General features: G+C 43.7%; 3 protein-coding genes across 5 annotated transcripts in view; 1 reads left to right on the forward strand and 2 right to left on the reverse strand.

The window, feature by feature from the left end:
* The window catches only part of RCL1 (RNA terminal phosphate cyclase like 1), a 98,424-nt gene extending 83,288 nt beyond the window's left edge, over window positions 1-15,136 (reverse strand). The window contains exon 1 of the mRNA XM_080669934.1: window positions 15,094-15,136. The gene's annotated coding sequence lies outside the window, so the exon portion shown is untranslated. The remainder of the gene's footprint in view (window positions 1-15,093) is intronic.
* Window positions 11,964-22,748, reverse strand: part of CDC37L1 (cell division cycle 37 like 1, HSP90 cochaperone) — a 72,095-nt gene continuing 61,310 nt past the window's right edge. Inside the window, exon 7 of the mRNA XM_080669938.1 lies at window positions 11,964-12,062. Coding sequence (XP_080526064.1) covers window positions 11,988-12,062 — 75 coding nt within the window. The 3' untranslated portion in view covers window positions 11,964-11,987. The remainder of the gene's footprint in view (window positions 12,063-22,748) is intronic.
* AK3 (adenylate kinase 3) overlaps window positions 15,731-22,748 on the forward strand; it is a 51,393-nt gene continuing 44,375 nt past the window's right edge. The window contains exon 1 of one of the 3 annotated variants that reach the window (XR_013960682.1): window positions 15,731-16,098. Coding sequence is in view for 2 of the 3 variants with exons in the window: in XM_080669941.1 (XP_080526067.1) it covers window positions 15,948-16,098 (151 nt within the window). In the remaining variant the exon portion in view is untranslated. The remainder of the gene's footprint in view (window positions 16,099-22,748) is intronic. The other 2 variants (XM_080669941.1, XM_080669940.1) reach the window with 2 other exon arrangements.

Below are 22,748 nucleotides of genomic sequence, written 5' to 3' on the forward strand. Positions count from 1 at the left end.
TCTGGAGGATGTGCTCTCTCTGCTGTGAGCAGACAGGCAAAACCAGCTCCTCCTTCATCCCTCCCATTTTGAGGCTGGTCCTGGCATCCTGTCCAGTCCAGCACTGTGGGCCAGGACCTGTCCCATGGGGGTGGGGCCTCTGGCTAGGTGGCTCCGCGCCCCACTCCAGGCTGCCCTTCCTGAACAAGCTGAACCTGATCTGCCTCCCTGGTCACATAAGGTGTGTTCTGTGACCTGTGGAACCTGCCTCCAGCTGGCTGCTCTCACCTTAGCCACCCAGGTGAGGCTCTCACCTTCTGCCATTATCACTCAGGCTGCCCAGAGTTTGCAAAATGCCTTCTCTGGCCCTGTCCGGTTTGGCTCAGTGGTTGAAGCATAGGCCCACGGACGGAAGGATTGAGGGTTCAATTCCTGGTTGAGGGCATGTACCTCAGTTGCTCCATCCCCTGCCAGATTGGGGTGTGTGTGGGAGGCAAACAATGGATGTGTCTCTTTCACATTGATGTTTCTCGCTCTCTTTTTCTCCCCCTTCTCCCTTCCCTCCACTCTCTCTAAAAACAGTCAGTGGAAAAAATATCCTCAGGTGAAGATTAAGAACAGCAACAACAAATGCCTTTTCTGTGTGCTTAGTCTGGCTAGAGACCATGGGTGCTGCCTGCACCTAGGGCAGGCTCCACTCTCCTTCCAGGAACAGCTCCCTCGGACCCAGAGCAGCCCTTCTTCCCAGGTTGGGAGAAGGGACATTGGACAAAGACAGGAACATCAGCCACCTGACACACTCCTGCCTGGTGCTCCCCAATCTCCAGGTCCCTGACCCCATTCCAAGGTAGCTGTGGGCCAGCTCCTCATCCTGAGGACAACCAAACCTCAAGTGAGAACCTGTTAGGATGCCCTTGCCTGCAGCTGTGACCAGGAGCAGGCCCCGAAGGAGGAACGCATGAGGCCAGAGTGCAATTGCTCGATCAAACCTAACACCAACCTTGTTTGGTCCCCACGTAATGACTTTTAGATTTTATTGTTCAAGAAATAAAAGGAGCCTTAGCTGGTTTGGCTCAGTGGATAGAGTGTCGGCCTGTGGACTGAAGGGTCCCAGGTTTGATTCTGATCAAGGGCACATGCCTGGGTTGCAGGCTCGATCCCCAGTAGGGGGCGTGCAGGAGGCAGCCAATCAATGATTCTCTATCATCATTGATGTTTCTATCTCTCTCTCTCCCTCTCCCTTCCTCTCTGAAATCAATAAAAATTAAAAATAAAAGAAATAAAAGGAAACGGAAAAGGGAACTGTATCTTCTCTCATTACTTTTATGGGCTTCCATTTGGTTATAGTCATTCAGAACTTGATAGTAATTTCTACCATATATCGTCCTTAATTCGTGGGATGCCTTTAAATTATGCCTTCCCAATAAGAGTGAGACTAGGCTGAGAGCAGGGGTTTTGCCACCTCCTTTGTGTCTCCTACTCTTTTCCTTTTGCCTAGAGCTGGTAGGGCTGCCAGCCCCTCCCTGGGTTCCCTCCTGAATGCCTCTGGCTGAAAGCTCCCCCTTGGGAGGAAAACAGCTCAGCCTTAGTTCTGGCCTTGCCCGATAGTCTTCCCAGTGCCTCAGGCCAGCCCTATCAGTTATTTGCACGGGATGTGTGGGGGAGGGGGTAAGAGGGGAAGTTGGGAGGGGGAAGGAGAGTTGTCTACGGGGCCCCTGGCCTTTACACTGTGCGCTCACTTCCAGCACCTCAGGAGAATAAAGTACTCACCCCAGGAGGAAGACTTGGGCTTTCAGACTTTGTTATATAAGAGAAACAATTTTAAAAGGTTAGTCACTCAGGCATTGACAGTGCATAAATGAAACAGTGGATGACTAACAGAAATTACAGGATGGCTCCACCCTCTGGCTGAATGACAGTCTTTTGAATACTTTGGGTAATTTTACAACACTGAGTGCTCGCTGGGAGCAGCTTTCTGGAAATAGGAGTCATTAGAATATCCTTCCCACCTCTTTCATTACCTGCTCAGCTCTCCTCTGTAACAAGTCTCCTTCTACTCATTTTTCTTCTCGAAGTCTTTATGCCTTCAGAAGTAAATTTACTTAAGCAAATAGGACAATGGTAGGTAAACTGAACAGGAAAAAATAAGTTCAATTATGCAGCATTTGAGGCTTGAATTCCGGTAAAACAAAACTTCCTGTCTTCCCGCCCTTCACGGAAAAGCATTTCTGTTGACACAGCGCCATCTGCTGGCATCTGGAATATCTGCAGCCCAATATATTTGCCTTGTGTTTGGGCTGTCCTTGACCAGTGCTGCTCATTAACTCATTCATTCAGAGCACATTCATTGTGCGCTTACTTTGTGCCAGACACTGTGCTAGATGCAGGGGTACAAGAAAGCATGGCCACTTCCCTGTGTAGTGTGGTGGTTCTTACACTTGGTACAAGTTAGAATCATCTCGGGAAATGTTTAAAATGCAGATTTCTAGGCTCTGTCCTGCAAAGAATCTGAGTTGGTGGTCTGGGATAAGACCCAGGAGCCTGTTTGTTAAACAAACATCACAAGTGGTTCTGAAACAGGGAGTTCATGAATCACATTTTGAGGAAAACGAACGATGGAGAAGCAGACAGTGGAATCCATTATTGCAATGTAGTCTGGTAAATGCCACAAAGTAGGGGCAGGGTCTGCTGAAGGCCCAGAGAAGGAGCATCTAATCAGACTAGGGGAAAATTGGGGAAGACTTCCCAGAGCTAGAAGTCTAGATACATAGGAGTTGACAGGATGAAGAAGGGGAATAGAGGATGCAGACAGAGGGTGCAGTATAAGCAAAGGCAAGAGGGTATGAAACTGCACAGGACTTGCAGGTAGTGTGGAAAGTTATAGAAAAGTGCGACTGAGTGTCAGAAAATGAAGGCCTGTAATACTATGATAACTGTATCCTAAAAGCTCCAGGGAATGTGGAAACTTTTTAAGCAGGAGAATGACTTGCCCAGATTGCAATCATAGGAAAATCCCTCTGACAGCAATGATAAGGGAGCAGGACTAAGGATAGGGGATTCTTTTGGAAAGAAGTAGCAGGGCAGGTAAGAGAGAGTAAAGGGGGGATAAATGGTGACAGGAGGAGACGTGACTTGGGGTGGTGAACACACAGTACAATGTACAGATAATGTATATAGAATTGTATGCCTGAAACCTATATAATTTTATTAACCAATGTCACCCCAATAAATTCCATTAAAAAAAAAAAAAAAAGAAGTGGCAGGGCAATGGCAGAAACTGAAGAGAAGGGAGCAGACCTGGGAGGAGTTAAGGAGGTATAGACAGTAGAGCCTAATGAACTGAATCATGTAGCAGAAGGCAAGTGAGAGGGGCCTCAAGGATGATGCTAAGGAGTTCTGGCTTGGGTGGCCAGATGTCGTAGTTTTCCAAGACAGGGCACTTAGAGGGAGGGACAGGGTGCGAGAGACACAACAGGGAAAGAGGAAATGGACAGTGATCCTTTCTAATGTAATTGTCACCATCCTCCTCTGCTATTAGTAGTGTGATCTTAATTCTTCCTTAACCCAGCTGTGCTTTGGTAGTTTCATCTGTAAAATATGGGTCACAATAATAGGATTGTTGTGAGGATTAAATGAACTAATACATGCTAAGTACATAACAAAAGTACCTAGCATATAATAAGACAATAAATGTTAGCTGTTGTTTTATTATTTTTTAAGGGTTGTTTTTTTTTAATCCTCACCCAAGGATATGTTTTTAAATGATTCTAGAGAGAGAGTAAGGTACAGGAAGAGGGAGAGAGAGAGAGAGAAACAGCAATGTGAGAGAGAAGCATCAATTGGTTCCCTCCCATATGCACCCTGACCTGGTATTGAACCCAAAACCTGGGTATGTGCCCTAACCAGGAATTGAACCTGCAATCCTTCTGTGCACAGAACCACATAGGCCAGAGCTGTTTTATTATTTTTTAAAGTTACTCATAAATAATATTTTTGTCAAATTTCGAACCAATTGCAGTACTTTGGACCATTGTTCCCAATGCTTCACTCCTTTCACGTTTTAGTATTTTACACCCATGTCCTTTACTAAATGACTTTGTAGTACCTCCCACTAGTACAGAGTATATTCCCCTGTTTGGCATCCGTGACTTGCTCTGGCCAATGCAGTGTTAGTGACACTGTGACACAAGCAGGGGCTTTGAATGTGCTTATGAGAGGTTATGCTTGCCCTTTTGTGTGTATGCCATTCACCATTCACCATCCATGCCTTTGTTCACCATGGGGCCTGGAATAATGCAGGCCAGGCAGTAGGCCTGAGCTAGACCTCCAGGCTCAATCCAGAGAGGGCCCAGCCAACTCAGACTTGTAAACAAGAAAATAAATGCTTTGGGTTATGTGTCACTGATATAAGTGTTTTTTATTACAGAGCACTAGTGCAACGATTGCTAGCTAAAACACTGACATGGAGAAATATTCTCTGGCCAAATTTTTACACTTATTCAGAGGCTCTGCATCTCTATTGCCGGGGGTCTTAATCCAGCATTTTGAAGGGTTCAGGAATCTGGAGAAGGTGCTGTGTGTAAATTAATCAAGAGTCCAGAGATGAAACATAATTTTGGAAGGCATTATGGAGAGCCAGTGAAGACTTAGCTAAAGGAACTAAGTTCCCCCTTGTCTCAGGACCCCTTGCTTTTTATTAACACAAATTGTCCTAAGGCAAGGTAGATATACACATCAAAGGCCAGGGTTTAGTATACAGAATCCATTGTCAGATTGGAAGAACTGCCTACAGCTGTTCAGGTGTTTGGCCAGTAGGAGGCAATAACATGTAGATTGAAATGCCCTCAGCTGTCTGGCAGCAAGCAATCATTTATGCATCTTTTCACGTTTGGGGAAATGCCCTCAGCCATCTCCAGATGATTCAGCCCTGCTGACATGCTGGAATTGGCTTCAGGCACTCTATGCTCAGCTTCTTGCAAGCAGAGGCTGCCTAGGCACCTTAGGTCTCTGACAGTCTAGCAGGCCTCCTAGCCTTTGTCAAGAGTAATCATTTCTAGAGGATTTCCAACTTGTAGCCACTGAGGGGTTACACTGGGTGTCTTCATGTCCCTGAGAAGACAGGCATGAGCCAAAAATGTGGCAGGTGCCCAACCCACTTCTGCTTATACCCTTCTTTCCCCTTGACCAAACTCAACTCATGGCCCTGATCACAGAATGACCCAAGGAAGCCAAATTCAGTGATGTTTGAAACCTAGGAGCAGGTTCAGCTTGACCTTGACTATCGGAAGAGCAGCAGCGTTCCCAAGGCCATTGTCTGTGAGGGATGGCTCCCAGAGTGGGTCTTCGTTCCCTTTGTCAGAATCTGTGTCTCCGTCCATTTCTGGGTTGTACCTGACAACCCTGCTTTAGTCTAGACAGCAGAGTGGGAAGGACACTGACTCAGGAGTCAAAAGACTAACTCTGCAGCTTAATTGTCTGACACTGATTAAGTCACTTAAACTGGCTGCCTCTCAGCTTTCTGTCTGTAAAATGGAGCGAATAGGACACGCCCCAAATCATTACCTAGTTGCTATAAAGATCACATGAGAAACACTCTCGAACTGTAAAATGAAATACCTGTAGATGATAAGTCCTTTCACCAGGGGCTTCAATACTGAGCAGGAAGAATTTGGGAATGGCGCCCCTTCTGTTCATTTCAGGAACTGCAATATACCATTGAGGAGCAGAATGGGGAGTCAGAGTCTCAGGCATTAGTGGTTCTGTCCTACTCCAGGTTCCCTCTATGAGTTGCTTTATGACTCATTCCTCCTGATTGTATTTGCACCACTCTCCCTTTCCTCACTTTGGTATCTCCTCACTTTGATCTGGGCATGGGATCTGCACAGCATGGGATCTGCACAGCAGTTTTCCCCTGACCTGCGATAATTTATTAACCCATTGCAGGGCCATTCACCACTGGGCCTCTCTTGGGGAAAACTTGTGAGATGTTTAGAATAGATTAGATTCTAACAGAATTAACCAGTTAACTGTCGCCCGTCCAAAACGGAAACCTCTTCTTGCGAGGTGTTTGGTTTGATTATTTCTTCATCTGATGCCATTTATAAGGATTGAGTTTTATTTGCACAATATAATATATTACAACGATAAATTCAATGATAAAATAATAATTTTCAATTCTATGGAAATATCAACAAAAGCAAGCACGAAATAAAAATAATCCGTCAACACGAAAAGCCTCGAAAACACTAAATTTTGTTGATGCTCCAAATCTGTAAAAAAATAACGAAGAATGCACACCATGTTTACCATTTTAGGTGTGAAATTTATGATAACACAAACAAATCTCAAGTGTCACAATGAACAAAAAAAATCTCAAGTGTCTCAGTGTTCATCTCTTGCGCGTCTGAGTGGCAGCCCTATATATTGATATTGGAATGTCTTCCGTATGCGCTGGAATATTTACAAATTTAAGATACCATAATTTTCTTTACAAACCCAGAGATGTCACTAACAAGTCTGATTTAAAATTGGGCAACCAGAGTTGATATGTGAGGTGTGCAGCTATAGACGCGTGGCATATGGGGAATGTCCACCGCTTGTGTCTGTAGAGGCGTATGGCGTACAAAGGGTTAATCTTTTTTCTTTTTGCTTGCCAATTAGTGCTTGTTGAGAAATATTCTTCATCTGTTTATCCACACATGTGTCATTCTCCGGACTACTAAACTACAAGCCCAAGGCAAAACTGTAAAGACGGGCAGGTTAGTCTTGAGGGTCCTCCCACCCACCTTTCTGTACAGAGGTTTTCTTTAAAAGCACCCGTAGAGGAGATCCAAGATGGCGGCGTAGGTAAACACCTAAACTGCTGCCTCGCACAACAATTTCAAAACTACAACTAAAAGACAAGACGTCTATCACCCAGAACCACGGGAAAGCTGGCTGAGTGGAAGTTCTACAACTAGAAGGAAAGAGCAAACAGCATTGAGGGGTGCACAAGTGCTGAAAAGCTGAGGTACGGAGACGTGTGAATCGGGCTGGCGACGGGTGACTGGGAGCGCTGCTGTTTTCAACCCAAAGGGAGATAAGCTCCTGATTACTCCAAACTCGTTTCTAGGGAGACGCAGGGGACCCAAACTCCTACGGGGAGAAGCTGGACTGTCTGCCATGGGGTCGGAAAGTGAGGGAGGCTTGCTTGCAGGGCTGCGAGCAGGAACAATTGTTTATTGTGCTGGGGCGCGGGACGCAGGGACACGGTCAGAGACGCAGAGCCGCAGAGCCAGCTTACTGGCATCCATCGCTGTTTGCCACGCCCTAGCCTAGCATGCCCTGAGACCCCGCCATGCACAATCTACAAACCCACCCAAGCTCCAAGCAGCGACTTTAGCATATGAATGGCCTGCCCTATAGCAGCTTAACCTAGCAAACTTGCAGCCCGGGTCAGACAGCTCCAAAACCTCCAAACCCCAAGCAAAGAGGAGAAAACTGTAGTTCTTGCTGTAGCTCCTGCTGGGTGGCCTCAGACAGTAGCTGACCTGCACCCCATTGGAGATCCAGAAGCCAGTGTACCTAGTGGTCAGTGTGAGACACCAGATTTCAACTCCTCACATCCATAAGTGACACATTCAAGAGACAGACTCAGTGAGCACCAAAGCCCCACTGAAACAAGTCCTGCACCATAAGCGTGTCTCCAGCGCAGCAGTTCTTCCATTATAGACACAGCGGGTCCTCACAGCCAATTGGCCTGGAGGTCAATTCCTCCCAGTGTACCGACAGCAATCAAGGCTTAACTACACCAAGACTTTGCACTCAGCCCACAAAGGGGTGTACCAAAGGCGTCCACCTCAGGTGATTGGGGAGGCTGAGCTACTGGCCCCTATAGGTCACCAACCACACAAAGCCACTCCATCAACATAAGGAAGCAGCAAAATGCGGAGACAAAGAAACATGTCACGTATGAGAGAAATGGAGGAAAGCAAACTAATGGACGACATAGAGTTCAGAACCACATTTATAAGGTTACTCAAGAATCTTCTAAAAACCGCCGAGAAACTTGTTGAGACCTCCGAGGAGCTTAGTGAGACCTTCAAGGACCTTAATGAGAATGCCAAAAAAATGGAAAAGGACCAGTCAGAAATTAAGCATACACTGTCTGAAATAAAGAATATACAGAAACTCAACTGTAGATCAACGTACCCCAAGAATCAAACCAAAGATCTGAAATATGAGGAAACAAAAAACACCCAACCAGAAAAACAAAAAGAAAAAATCCAAAAATATGAAGATAGTGTAAGGAGCCTCTGGGACAACTTTAAGTGTACCAACGTCCGAATTTTTGGGGTGCCAGAAGAAGAGAAAGAGCAAACTATTGAAAACCTATTAGAAGAAATAATGACAGAAAACTTTCCCTACCTGGTGAAAGAAATAGACTTACAAGTCCAGGAAGCACACAGAACCCCATACAAGAGGAATCCAAAGAGGACCACACCAAGACACATCATAATTAAAATGCCAAGGACAAAAGACAAAGAGAGAATCTTGAAAGCAGCAAGAGAAAAACGGTTAGTTACCTACAAGGGAGCACCCATACGACTGTCAGCTGATTTCTCGGCAGAGACTATGCAGGCCAGAAGGGAGTGGCAAGAAATATTCAAAGTGATGAACAGCAAGAACCTACAACCAAGATTACTCTACCCAGCAAAGCTATCATTCAGAGTTGAAGGTCAGATAAAGAGCTTCACAGATAAGAAAAAGCTAAAGGAGTTCATCACCACCAAACCAGGATTACATGAAATGCTGAAGGGTGTTCTTTAAGAAGAGGAAGAAGAAGAAAAAGGTAAAGATAAAAATTATGAACAACAAAATGACATCAAATACATACCTACCAACAAGTGAATCTAAAAATCAAGTGAATAAAAAATCTGAAGAACAGAACGGACTGGTAAATATAATAGAATCAGGGACATAGAAAGAAAGTGGACTGACAATTCTCAAGGGGGAGGGGGTGTGAGGGGTTCGGGAAGAGACTGGACAAAAAGCTTACACCTATGGATGAAGACAGTGGCGGGGGGTAAGGGCATGGGGTGGCGTGGGGAATCAGGTGGAGGGGAGCTAGGGGGAAAAAAAGAGGAACACCTGTAATAATCTGAACAATAAAGATTTATTTAAAAAAATAAAAATAAAAAATAAAAGCACCCGTAGCCTGCACCCAGGTTGTTCTTCAAGCCCTTCTCATTACATCCAAATCCTCACTGTGCCCCAAGGCTATCTGCTAGGACTAATTTCAGTAATTAACTTTTTTAAAAGTTATCTTAATAGTATCTTAATTTGCTAATATGTCTTTTTTTTTTTTTTTGCAAGGTTTGTGGATTATTTTTTAAATTTTTTTGATGAAGGTATTACATATGTGTCCTTATCCCTTCATTGCCCCCCTATCCCCCCCTCCCACTCATGCCCTCACCCCCCTGTTGTCTGTGTCCATTAGGCTTATATGCATGCATACAAGTCCTTTGGTTGATCTCTCCCCCTTACCCCCACCCTCCCCTACCTTCCTGCTGAGGTTTCACTGTCTGATCCATGCTTCTCTGTCTCTCTGGATCTGTTTTTGTTCATCACTTTATGTTGTTCATTATCTTCCCCAAATGAGTGAGATCATGTGGTATTTTTCTTTCTCTGACTGGCTTATTTCACTTAGCATAATGCTCTCCAGTTCCATCCATGTTGTTGCTAATGGTAAGAATTCTTTTTTACCGCAGCATAGTATTCCATTGTGTAGATGTACCACAGGTTTTTAACCCACTCATCTGCTGATGGGCACCTAGGCTGTTTCCAAATCTTAGCTATGGCTAATATGTATGTCTTTAATAGCAATACTTAAAACTTGAGCCAAATTGGAGGGAGGAGGGTAAAGAGAAAGATAATTTCAATTTCAAATGACAAGATTTGCTTGAAGAGATTTGTAGACACAGCCTTACATTTACATAATATATACATAATATGAAGTGGAATTGTTGGATCATCTGATAGTTCAATTTTTAATATTTTGAAGAACATCCATTCTTTTTCTTTTTTATGCCAAAATATTAATATTTTTATTATTTAGTATTTAGTTCATAAACATATGTTCTTGACTGTTTATTTTTTTAAATGTAATTTTTTTATTGTTTAAAGTATTACATATAGTAGTACAGATATCTCCTTTTTTTTCCCCATTGACCTTCCCCCAGCCTCCCCTACCTCCTGTCACATGCCCTCATCCCACCCCCCCAGTGTCTTGTGTCCATTGGTTGTGCTATGCATATAAGTCCTTTGGTTGATCTCCATACTTTTTTCTATAGTGATTGCACCAATTTACATTTCTACCAAGGGTTTCCTTTTCTTCACACCCTCACCAACATTTTTTAAAAAACATATTTTATTGATTTTTTACAAAGAGGAAGGGAGAGGGAGAGAGTTAGAAACATTGATGAGAGAGAGAAACATCGATCAGCTGCCTCCTGCACACCCCCTACTGAGGATGTGCCCGCAACCAAGGTACATGCCCTTGACCGGAATCAAACCCGGGACCCTTCAGTCCGCAGGCCGACATTCTATCCACTGAGCCAAACCAGTTAGGGCTCATCAACATTTTTTATTTATTGTCTTTTTTATAATAGCCATTCTAGCCCTAGCCAGTTTTGCTCAATGGTTAGAGCATTGGCCTGTGGACTGAAGGGCCACGAATTTTATTCTGGTCACGGGCACCGGCACATACCTTGGCCTGGTTAGTCGCGGGAAGCAACCAATCGATGTGTCTCTCTGACATTGGTGTGTTTTTCTCTCTGTCTCTCTCCCTCCCTTCCACTCTCTCTAAAAATCAATGGGGGAAAAATATCCTCAGGTAAGGATTAACAAAACAACAACAAAAAAGAAAATTAAATATAATAGCCATTCTAACAGGTGTGAGGTGATAGCTCATTGTGGTTTTGATTTGCTTTTACCTGATGAGTAGTGATGTTGAGCACCTTTTCATGTGCTTATTGGCCATCTGTATGTCTTCTTTGGAAAAATGTCTATTCAGATCTCCTGCCCATTTTTTTTTTTAACTTGGATTGTTTGTTTGCCATTGAGTTGTAAGAATTCTTTATATGTTTTGCTTATTAGTCCCCCTATCAGATATATGAGTTGCAAATATCTTTTCAGATGCAGTTAGGTTTATGTTTGAATTTTCTATTCTGTTTTATTGATCTATGTACTCATGTGCCAATACCATCTTGTTATTATACTGGCTTTATAATGTCTTATTAACTGGTAGCGCTCGCCTCTGCACCTTTTCTTCTTTTTCAGGGCTTTCCCAGATATTCTTGTTTATGCATCCTTTGAAATCAGTGGTTCTCAACCTTCCTAATGCCGCGAACCTTTAATACAGTTCCTCATGTTGTGGTGACCCCCAACCATAAAATTATTTTTGTTGCTACTTCATAACTGTAATTTTGCTAGTTATGAATCATAATGTAAATATCTGTGTTTTCCGATGGTCTTAGGCTCTACAGCAGCGGTTCTCACCTGTGGGTCACGACCTGTGAGAACCGCTAGCAGGGTCGCCTAAGACTATCGGAAAACACAGATATTTACATTATGATTCATAACTAGCAAAATTACAGTTATGAAGTAGCAACGAAAATAATTTTATGGTTGGGGGTCACCACAACATGAGGAACTGTATTAAAGGGTCGTGGCATTAGGAAGGTTGAGAACCACTGTTTTAAATGAACCTTATAGATTGACTCTAAGGTTCCCTCTTCTGTTGCTTTTGCAAAGTGTTAAAAAATACGGCTTTGTATTATTTTATTTTTTTGGCAGTTTTGCAACTTTTTTTACTTTAGACTCAAAGGAGAAGACATAAGGGGGTTACATGATATTCACTGGTGATAAATTAGGGAGGGGACTGATGAGGGAAATCTCTGGGATTAGATAAAAAGTTAAAAAAAAATAGACACAAACTTATTTTTAAAATGTTATTGAATAGTTAACAGTTAATATTTACCACAACAACAATAATAATTGGGGCTCTCTGGTCTTCTGTGCTTGGAGATTGTGCCCTTAGGAGTCTGTAAAAAAGGAAATTTACCTGAAAATCCAAAGGTATGTTATCCTAGATGCAAAAAGACAATAGACAGGCTCAATAAGTAAAGTTTGACCTCTGCAAAAACAAACAAACAAACAAACAAAAACACACACACACAAACACAAACAAACAACCCACAAACAAGGCTAGGACATAACTAACACTGTGACTTGCTTTTACTTTTAACTTCAAACCATCCGATAGGGTTCTTTTGGCCTCTGAGTTTGTAAGATATGGCCTTGTACTTTTTTATTCTCTCCTCCTCTGTTTCATTCCCCCACTCTTGTCCAGACCTTCTCTTTCTTTTCCCCCTAATAGCCTTCTTGTGGACAATTTGAATCCTCCTCCCAGAAGCTTTCTCTCGGAGAAAGCATTTTCTATATTTCATGTAGCATTGTTTTGAAATCACTAATTCAGTTGCTGAATAGGTATGGGATTTTGGTCAAAACTATTCTCATATTTTTTCATCTGTACATTGTAAATGAAAAATAATCTATTTCACACGTTTTTGTGGGTTTTATTCTGTTCTTTACAGCTACAAATAATTGTCAGTCAGGCCTCAGTCCTACCTATCAGGAGAATTTGACTAATTTAATCACTCCTCTAAAACACATTCTTTAACTGATGTCTGTGACACCACATTCACCCATTTTTCTTCCTAAATAACTTGCCTCTCCTGTCCTACTCTTTCGATGTTTCCTCCTTATCCTCTAAATGTTGGAGAACCTCAGAAGTCAGATTTCAGACCTTTTTCATTTAAACTTACTCCTTAAGCGAGTTTATACAATCCTATAAATGTAAATATCCCAACAACTCCCAAATTTTATATCTCCAGCCTGGGCCTCTACTATGTACTCAAAATGTGTACATCTAACTGCTTTCCTATCAACTCCCTCTGGATGTCCCAAAGGTATCTGCATCTCAACTTACTCCTAACTAACTCTAATATTCTTCCCCAAACCTGTTTCTCCTGTAGTCTTCCCAATCTTAGCTAATGACAATTCTGTTCTGGTAGCTCAGGGAAACATTCTTTTTCTACCTCCTAATTCACCTGCCCCTGGGTTCACTCATGTGGCCACAATGGCAGCTCAGTTGGACTGGCTGGAGTGACTCCGACAGCTGGGCTGCTCTCTACCAGGTCTGTCTCAGGCTTCTTCAGATCTTGGCTTCTTCATGATTCCTGGAGGGCAAGTTCCAACATACAAGCACTTCTTACATCTCTTCTTGATTCACAGTTTCTAATGTATTCATTTGAATTCAGTGTCTTTACCATTGGAGCAAGTTAAACACTGAAGAACACGTATGGTGAAATGACTGTGCTGGGCAGAGTTGCCGGGAGATTTCCCACAGTTTGGCAGTTACTCGTTCGTAATCAACAAACTTTAGCCAGGCTTCAGTTAGTTGGCATTGTGTGAGGCCTGTAGACGTGACCACAGCACTCCGCTTTTCCTTCCCAGTGACAGGATGATTCCTTAGCTATTTTTGTCTGTGTCAACATTCTTTTTCCAACCCAAATTTCCTCAGGATTTGCTTTCAGGTCTCTGTTGTAGCTAAAACCACAAATGTTCCCAGCTTTGGAGATTAGAAGTACTGTCCCTATTCCTTTAGGTTTTCCAGTGTTTTGCAACTTGTACTTTTCCAGATCTTTTCATTCTTTTTTTTTTTTTTTTTTTTTTTTTTTTTTTTTTTTTTAAATATATTTTATTGATATTTTACAGAGAGGAAGGGAGAGGGATAGAGAGCTAGAAACATCGATGAGAGAGAAACATCGATCAGCTGCCTCCTGCACACCTCCCACTGGGGATGTGCCCGCAACCAAGGTACATGCCCTTGACCGGAATCGAACCCGGGACCCTTCAGTCCGCAGGCCGACGCTCTATCCACTGAGCCAAACCGGTTTCGGCCCAGATCTTTTCATTCTTTGGTTGGTTCTGTTTCTTAAATTTTCTAATCTTTTCTAGTTCTTTTTCTTAATCCCTTTCTTTGCTTTCCTTGGATTCTTTTGATGTCCTTTTTCTAACTATGCGAACTGAATGTTTAATTCATTTATTTTCGTTCTTGGTAATGAATATATATGAGCTATTAAATTTTTTTTCTATGTATTGCACTGTCTACATATTAAATCCATTCACCCAGCTCCGATTCACCAGTGAGCAATCTTTCCTTTTACCATTCCTCTCTGAAATAATTTCTCTCTTTGAAAGTAGCATTCTTGGGCTCCTCATTCGGCAACCTCTGTGGAGTATGGCACTGTGTTCTGCCTTAGCATAATGTCCTGGCACAAATAAGTGATAATAATGATGAATAACCTTTATTGAGCTGTTACCCTTTATACTTTACACACATTTTAACAAGTCAGTACTAATCTTCCATGGCCTTTTCACAGAGGAAATATGTAGTGGAAGTTTGTCCTGTGCTTCTATTCCTGAAACATGCCAAACCTTCAGTTTTAGGGCCTTTTCCCCTTACCTGTGTTGCTGTCCTTCCATCTTCTAATTCAGTACTCAGAGCAAATGCCACTTCTTCAAAGCCTGGGATGAATCTAAAACAGCCCCGCCTCCCACACTTTCACACATTTATTTTGTTCATAGCACTAACTCATATTCTCTTGCTCATTTATACTTTTCCTTGTCATAATCTGCTTGCCTCCCCCACTAGACTTTAAACTCCAAGGAGCAGAAATTTTGTCTTGTGCACTGCAGCATTTCCAAGGCCCTTAGAACAATATCTGGCACATAATAATTACTGAATATATATTTGTGGAATCAATGCATTGCCAAAGGCAAATAACAGAGTGGCAGCCAGTTCTTTTAGGCTGTGTTGAGTAAGTGTAGCAGCTACTTTTGAATCTGAAGTTGTGAAAGTATGACTTCTATGAAAATCACCCCTCAATAGATGTGTGGCTTAAGGCGCCTCACTCCATTTCAACTGGGTTTCCTCCCTGTGAAATGAGGAGGAAGGCCCTTTTCGCTTATTTTCATCTATTTGGGATTCTACACAGAAAAAAAACGTACCTTAAAAACCAGGACGAGCAAGAGAGGAGGAGCAGGTGCTTTTAAGGTAGCTCAGCAGCAAAGAAGGGGGAGAGAAAGGGCAGAAGAGTTGAGCAGAGTGCAATGAAGGTTAAGGAGCAGGGGTGAGTCCGGTGACTCTGAGAGCGGAGGGGCACGGGTAGTGCTGAGGCAGGGCACAGAGGTTGGGAGAAGGGGGCGCAGAGTGGGGAAGGCATGCGGGGGCGGGAGGAGGCGCGTCTATCCAGCTGGGGCACCTGGCGTGGACGAGAGGAGAGGGGTGGGTAGAAGATGTTGGGGGGGTGTGGTGGCATCCAGTACCCACCCTACGCGGAGGGACGGCTAGAGAAAGGGAGGGGACCAAGTGCGCCATCCACCGGGCAGGCCAGGGCGGGGCACTGGCAGGAGGCGAGGGTGGGTCTGAGTAACGTCGGGTGGCGACCTGGGGTGGCCGAGGAGACCTCGAGGGGGCCCAGGCGGCGGAGGACAGCAAAGTGGGTGCGGAGGGGCGGCTGGGGAGAACAGACGGAAGTAGGTGGGTGGGTGGGGGGGTAGTGCGGAGGGGTGCAGGTGGGCGCCGGGCGGCCCTGGGGGCGCGGCTTGGCAGGCTGGGCGTGCCGGGCCGTGGGAAGAGGCGCCTGGGTCATCGAGGGGCGGGCGCAGCAGCAGAGCCGGGCCGGGCTGGGCCGGGCGCGGGAGGGGCGCCCCGGTGCCCGTCGCCACTTCCGGGAGTGCCTGGGCTGCGGCCGCCGCCTCGTTGTGCTGCCAGCCTCCGGCCGGGCTGCGGATACGGGTGAGCGCGCAGCCAGACCAAGCCCCCCCGTGCCTGTGCGCGCCACCCGGCCTCTCCCTGCGCCATGGGGGCGTCCACGCGGCTACTGCGCGCAGTGATCTTGGGGGCGCCGGGCTCCGGCAAGGGCACTGTGTCGTCGCGCATTACCCAGCACTTCGAGCTGAAGCACCTCTCCAGCGGGGATCTGCTCCGAGGCAACATCCTCCGAGGCACAGGTGGGAGCCCAGGCTGGAAGGGTGCGGTGCGCTGTGGCCGATTTGGAATTTGGGGGGGATGCGCGTGCGGGTGCAGCATCTGGACAGCTGCAGGCAGATTATCGGGGAAGGAACTAAGCAGTTAGGACACGTCAAAGTTCAAAGGAAACCCTTTGGCTTTGAGAGGCATGTCCAGCCCCGGTCGCAGCTGCTCCTAAGAGTCCATCGAACTGTGGCTTATTCTCCACGTGCCCTTGCGTCTAAAAAAAACCAACCTTCCTTCCTTCCTTCCTTCCTTCCTTCCTTCCTTCCTTCCTTCCTTCCTTCCTCCCTCCCTCCCTCCCTCCCTCCCTCCCTTCCTTCCTTCCTTCCTTCCTGTCTCTCTTCTTTCCTTTCTTTTTTCTTTTCTTTTCTATTTCTTGGTTAACTCGATGGGATTTTCTGATTCTGACCTTTGCCCCATAATCTGAAGGCAGAGCACTGTTTGCCCTCATAGGAGTCACACAATTGGCGTAGATCTTGGATACCCCCAGAGATTTCTTAGGCACAAAAGCTATTCTTGTGAGTGGTTATCTGAAAGATTGTTTTGTTCTCATGCCAAATAAGTTTTTATAACTCAGCACGAAATCCAGTAAAAAAAAAAAAAAAACAAACACAAAAAGCAAAAAACAACAACAACAAACTACACTTGACAATGGGTCGATTTTATGTAAATTATATCTTAAGAAGGCTGTTTTCCAAAAGTCAACATCAGGGTGAAGTGGGTTCCCCCCCTTCCCCTCAAAAGTGCTGATCTTTATTTTCCAAAATAGAACTCATTTTGAACTCATTAAAAAAAAAATTACAGCCCTAGCTGGTTTGGCTCAGTGGATAGAGTGTGGGCCTTCGGACTGAAGGGTCCCGGCTTCCATTCTAGTCAAGGGCACATGCCCAGGTTGCAGGCTCCATCCCCAGTGGGGGGTGTGCAGGAGGCAGCTGATCAATGATTCTCTCTCATCATTGATGTTTCTATCTCTCTCTCCCTCTCCCTTCCTCTCTGAAATCAATAAAAATATATTAAAAAATAAAAAAATTACAGAAGTAATGCCTGCACAAGGTTAAAAAAAGGGGGGGGGGAGGGATTAGAAACAGGACAGAAGTACATAAAATAAAAGTAAAGCCCTTTCTTATGACTACCTCAGTCCCATTCTTCTGAGGAGAACAGTATCCTGTGCTTTTTTTTAGAAACCTTTGTGCAAGCCTTAATATATATATATATATATATATATATATATATATATATACACACACACACACACACACACACACACATATATATGCCTTATTTTATGTAAAGTGAAATCATACTATACACTGAGTAGCCAGATTATTATGATCTCTGAACGCATATATATAAATATTTTAGAGGCCCGGTGCATGAATTCGTGAATGGGTGGGGTCTGGCCAGCCTGGCCATGGGGAGGCGACATGGGCGGTTGGCCAGCCTGCCTGCTGGTCGAACTCCTGGTTGAGGGGACAATTTGCATATTAGCCTTTTATTATATAGGATATACACTGAGTGGCCAGATTATTATGCGTTCAGAGATCATAATAATCTGGCCACTCAGTGTATATGTATTCTGCACCAGTGTGTTTTCATTTTATATCTGGATTATCTTTCCACATGACAACATAGACATCTCTTTCATTCTTTCAGTGTTAAAGTCTTTAAGTATCTATTTGCGGAATCTACTATAATTTATTTAATGGATCCCCTATTGATGTACATGTAGATTATTTCTAAGTGGGGTTTGTTTGTTTCAAAATACTGACATTTAAATGAAGAAAACAACCACCCCAGTGTTTTTAGTTTGTGTCTTGGAGTTCAATTCAGCTGGTGAATTACTACTTTTATTTTTCTCTTCTTAACATTGATCTTTAAAAAAAAAAAAGTTCATACAGTATTTTGTAGTTAATTCTATTTCTTCAAACAATTAAATTGCTTGGCTCCCTAAATGTTCTTGATGCAACAGTCTGAAGTAGTTATGTAACAATAAGCAGTCTCCAGTACTGCACCCAGTTGGAAAGGAGTAAAGAGAATCCTTAAGCAACTCTCTGAAAAATAAGTCAGCATTGACGCATAACTGTGGTTAAAGAACATCTTCAGTTGAGTTAAAGATATGTTAATTTGTGAAAGCACAAAATGTTAAAAGAAATAAATTTAAAGTGAATAAGTAAACTTTTTTAAAACTCAAAAACCATGTTCTTTGTTTATCCTTAACATCCCTGACACACCTCCTGTCCTCTTTCAGGCTCCACAACATGAAAAGAGAGGCTAGAGGGAGGGAGGAGAGGATCACTAGGAAAGATGTTCTGCTTACCTCAGGCATCTGTTTTCTCTGGAGTCTTTTCAGGGAATTCTTTAACAAGGAAAACAGAAAATGGAGTTTAGGGAGGTGTCATGAGATTATTATTACAGGTGTTTTGTTTCTCAGCACCAAGAACATATTCTCAAATATTTGTGAGTGGATTGGATATTTCCCAGACACAAAAGAGAGATGTTATCATTTATTTAAAAAAATACTGCTTTGCGCCGGTTGGTGTGGCTCAGTGGTTGGGTGTCGACCTATGAAGCAGGAGGTCACGGTTCCATTCCCAGTCAGGGCACATGCCCGGGTTGTGGGCTCGATCCCCAGTGAGGGGGGGGGGGGCGTGCTGGAGACAGCCAATCAATGATTCTCTCTCTATCATTTATGTTTCTATCCCTCTCCCCCTCTTCCTTCCTCTCTGAAATCGATTAAAAAAAATACTGCTTTGCTGTGGCTGGTGTCGCTCAGTAGGCTGAGTGCCAGGTCCCATACACTGAGAGGTTGCTGGTTTGATTCTTTAAAGTGGCTCAGCCTTTTAATTTAATAAGCCATCATGTTCATGAAATTAAAGGTTTGTTTTACTAGTCATTTTTCAAATACACTTTGAAATGAAATTTTTATTGGTTTTTAAATTAGAATTTTATTTTTATTTGAGATAATATTTTGTCTATAAAATTATCTCATGAATCTCAAGTTGGTAAATGCTGCATGGAAAGTGTAATTTAATTGGCACACGAGAGACCTGGGTGTTCACCTTTGTCCCCCAGTAACTGCTATTTTTTATTGAGCAAGTTCTTTTACCTCTCCTGAACTCAGTTCCCTCATCTTTAAAGGAGACAGCCGGACTAATGTCTAAGGGTCAAACTCCAGTTTCCTGACTCCAGGGTACAGCTGTAAGCTACTCCAGGTTTGCTACTGTCAACAGGTTGCATCGTGTTTCCAGGTCTTAATCACATCTGCTGGGATGATTTTAAACTTCAGCTATAAAATACAGCCTTGGGTTATAAAATACTCTCATGAATTGGTGTTTGGAGAGTAAGTTAGTGCCATACTTCTATGTAGCACTATTTGATGGTACCATAGTTATAGAAATTCCACACTAGGGAATTTATTTGAAGGACATAAGCAGAGATGCTGCCAAATGTTCATGTACAAGGATGGTCATTACAGTATTCTATCTAATAAAGAGGGAATATGCTAATTGACTGTCACGCCCTCAAAGATGGCGGCGCCCAGTCCCCTCAAACCTGCCAGGGTGGCAGGAATGCAGCAAGGCCAGGCCCACCCCCAGGTGGGCCCAGCCCCTCCACACGCCTGCCTCTGGAGTCCCCCAGCCGCCCAGGGCTGGCCCAAGGCACAGGCAAGCCTTGGATGGCGGCTGCCCAGCTGCCCAGGGCTGCCCAAGGCTGAGGTAACCAGGGCTGGCCGAGGCTTGCGCTGCTGGCAGTGGTGGCAGCAGAGGTGTGATGGGGGCTTTGCCTTCCCCTGATCTCCGGGTCACCTCCCGCCCCTGAGGGCTCCCAGACTGTGAGAGGGGGCAGGCCAGGCTGAGGGACTCCCCATCCAGTGCATGAATTTTCATGCACCAGGCCTCTAGTTTATTATAGTAAAGAATGGTTAACAACACAAATGTCTGATAACAGGTAAATGTTTAAATTAATAATTGTGCAATCATTTTTTTTGTTGTTGTTAATCCTTACCTGAGGATATTTTTCCATTGATTTTTAGAGAAAGTGTAAGAGAGGGAGAGAGGGGGGCAGAGAGAGAAAGAGAGAGAGAGAGAGAGAGGTGGGAGAGACACATTGATTGGTTTCCTTCACTGGTGATCGAACCTGCAACCCAGGTACATGCCCTTGACCAAGAACTGAACCTGGGACCCTTTGGTGCATAGGCTGACACTTTAACCACTGAGCCACACCCGCTAGGGCAATAATTGGGCAATTTTGATGAAACTAAATATTTTAAAGATTGTTTAATGATGTGTGAACGAGCTCACAATAAGTGAAGAAAAAAGGTATCTAAGCAATAATTTAGAATATAACATAATTGCAAACACATAAATGCAGCAAAGAAGAAAAGAATATAAGAAAAATCAGCAAAGGTTTCATTATAATTATTTCTAGGTGGTGAAATTACAGAGGATTTTAATTTTCTTTTAGAACATTTTCATTATCCCCAAAAGAAACCTCATACTCATTAGCGGTGACTCCCATTCCCACCTCACCCCATCCAATCTGTGCCACTGGCAACACTAATGTACTTTCTGTCTCAATTTTCTTACTTGAACATTTCATGCACATGGCATCATACAATACATGGTCTTCCATGTGTGGGATTTTTCACTTAGCATGTTTCCCAGGCTTACTGTGTTGTAATATGTATTGGTACTTAATTCCTTTTTATTGCTGAATAATATTCCATTGAATGGGTATACTACATTTTGTTTATTCTTTGACTTATGGACATCTGGATTGTTTCACCACTTTCTGTTATTTTGTGGGTGTACTAAAGTTTGTGTAAATAGTTTAAGAGCATTTTAAAAAGATGAACCTGATGATAAATACCATCTCAAAGAAAGTAGGCTTTTGCTAGATTTTTTCTAAAACAAAATAAGTTAGGCCTCTTAAAATCCCATTGCTAGAATCCACGGGAATCAAGGCAGCTCATTTCTCCATCTATCCATCCATGGATTCATCAAGTACCTAATGTATGCTAGGTGCTGGAGAAACAGAGACAAGTATATTTCACTTCAAGCATGTCAAACTTGCAGCCTTGGCATGCGGCCACGAGTTTGACATGCTTGGGGATGCTCACAATTGGAATGTAGGCATGGGAGACAAGTGGCCATGTGTGTGTGTCTTCTCAGTTTGCCATAAGAGAATACTATAGACGAGATGGCTTCAGCAACAGAAATGTATTTCCTCATAGTTCTGGAGGTTAGAAGTCCAAGAGCAAAGTGCTGACAGGGTTAGTTTCTGGTGTAGCCTTTCTTCGTGGCTTGCAAAGGGCTGCCTTCTCACTGTGTCCTCATGTGACTTTTCTTCTGTCGCATACATTCTTGGTGTCTCTTCCTCTTCTTATAAAGACATCAGTCAGATGGGATTAAAGCCCCACATTCAGGAACTCATTTAACCTTAATTGTTTCCTTAAAGGCCCCCTCTAAATACAGCTACATTGGGGTTTAGGGTTTCAACATATGGATTGAGAGGGGCACCATTTGATCCATAATAATACATAAACAGCTAGTTTCAGCAGCGTGATAGTGCTCCAGTGGAGACAAGTCTGCCACATGGAAGTCCAAAGGAGGAACTTCCGGTTGCCTACGAGGTTGAAGGTTCGCATTGAAAGTCCCTTTAAGGATGTATCATGAAGGATGAGAAGAGCTTATCAGGTAGCAGAGAAGAGACAGAGGCATATGCAGAGGCATACGCAGAGGCTAAGGACCCAGGGGATGTGGAGCTCCTTGCTAGGGGCATGGCTTGTGTCTTTGGTGGACATGGTAGGGAGGAAGGTCAGGGAGAGACATTCAAGCCAGACCCAGGGCCTTCATACAGTTCTTGAGTTGCATTTCTATCCTGAAGCAGAGTAGGAAGGGGAGGAGTATAGAACTGGGATGGGAGCTCTCTCTAGGTGTTTCACTGAAGGAGAGAGATTGGGTGATGGTTGGAGGGAGGACCACTGGTCAAGAGAGGTTTTTATTTTTAATACTAGAGGCCTGTTGCACGAAGATTCCCCTGGCTGCCAGCACTAGGCTTCTCCACTCGGGCTGCAGTGAGGCTTGGCTTCTCCACTCCGGCCGCAGCAGAGAAGCCAAGCCTCTTCAGTCGTCTTCAGTCTTCAGTCTTCGCTTGGGCTGGAGGCTTCAGTCTTTGCTCCATGTCTGTGTATGCAAATTACCCCATCTTTGTTGGGTTAATTTGCATACTCACTCCTGATTGGTGGGCATTGCGGAGGTATGGTCAATTTGCATATTTCTCTTTTATTAGTGTAGATAATCTTGTGAAATATCCCATTCATGAAGGTATTACAATTGTTTATGTATGGTTAGAATAATAAAATGAATGCCCATTTACCCCAGGCAGAAAAATAGCACTTTTGGGGCCTCCCACTCTAACTCCACAATCATATCATCTCCTTCCTCTCCCCAGATGGAACCACTATGTTGACTTGAGTTTTTATTATTTGAGAAAGGTTTGTGTAAATCTTTGACTGGGTGTAAATCTATTATTTGTCTCATTCCCTGTCATTCTGATAGTTTTGTTTTCTTTTGACATGTTTTTTTTTTTAATATATTTTATTGATTTTTTACAGAGAGGAAGGAAG

This window comes from Plecotus auritus, assembly GCF_963455305.1.
Source record: "Plecotus auritus genome assembly, chromosome: 5".
Classification (NCBI taxonomy): Eukaryota; Metazoa; Chordata; class Mammalia; order Chiroptera; family Vespertilionidae; genus Plecotus; species Plecotus auritus.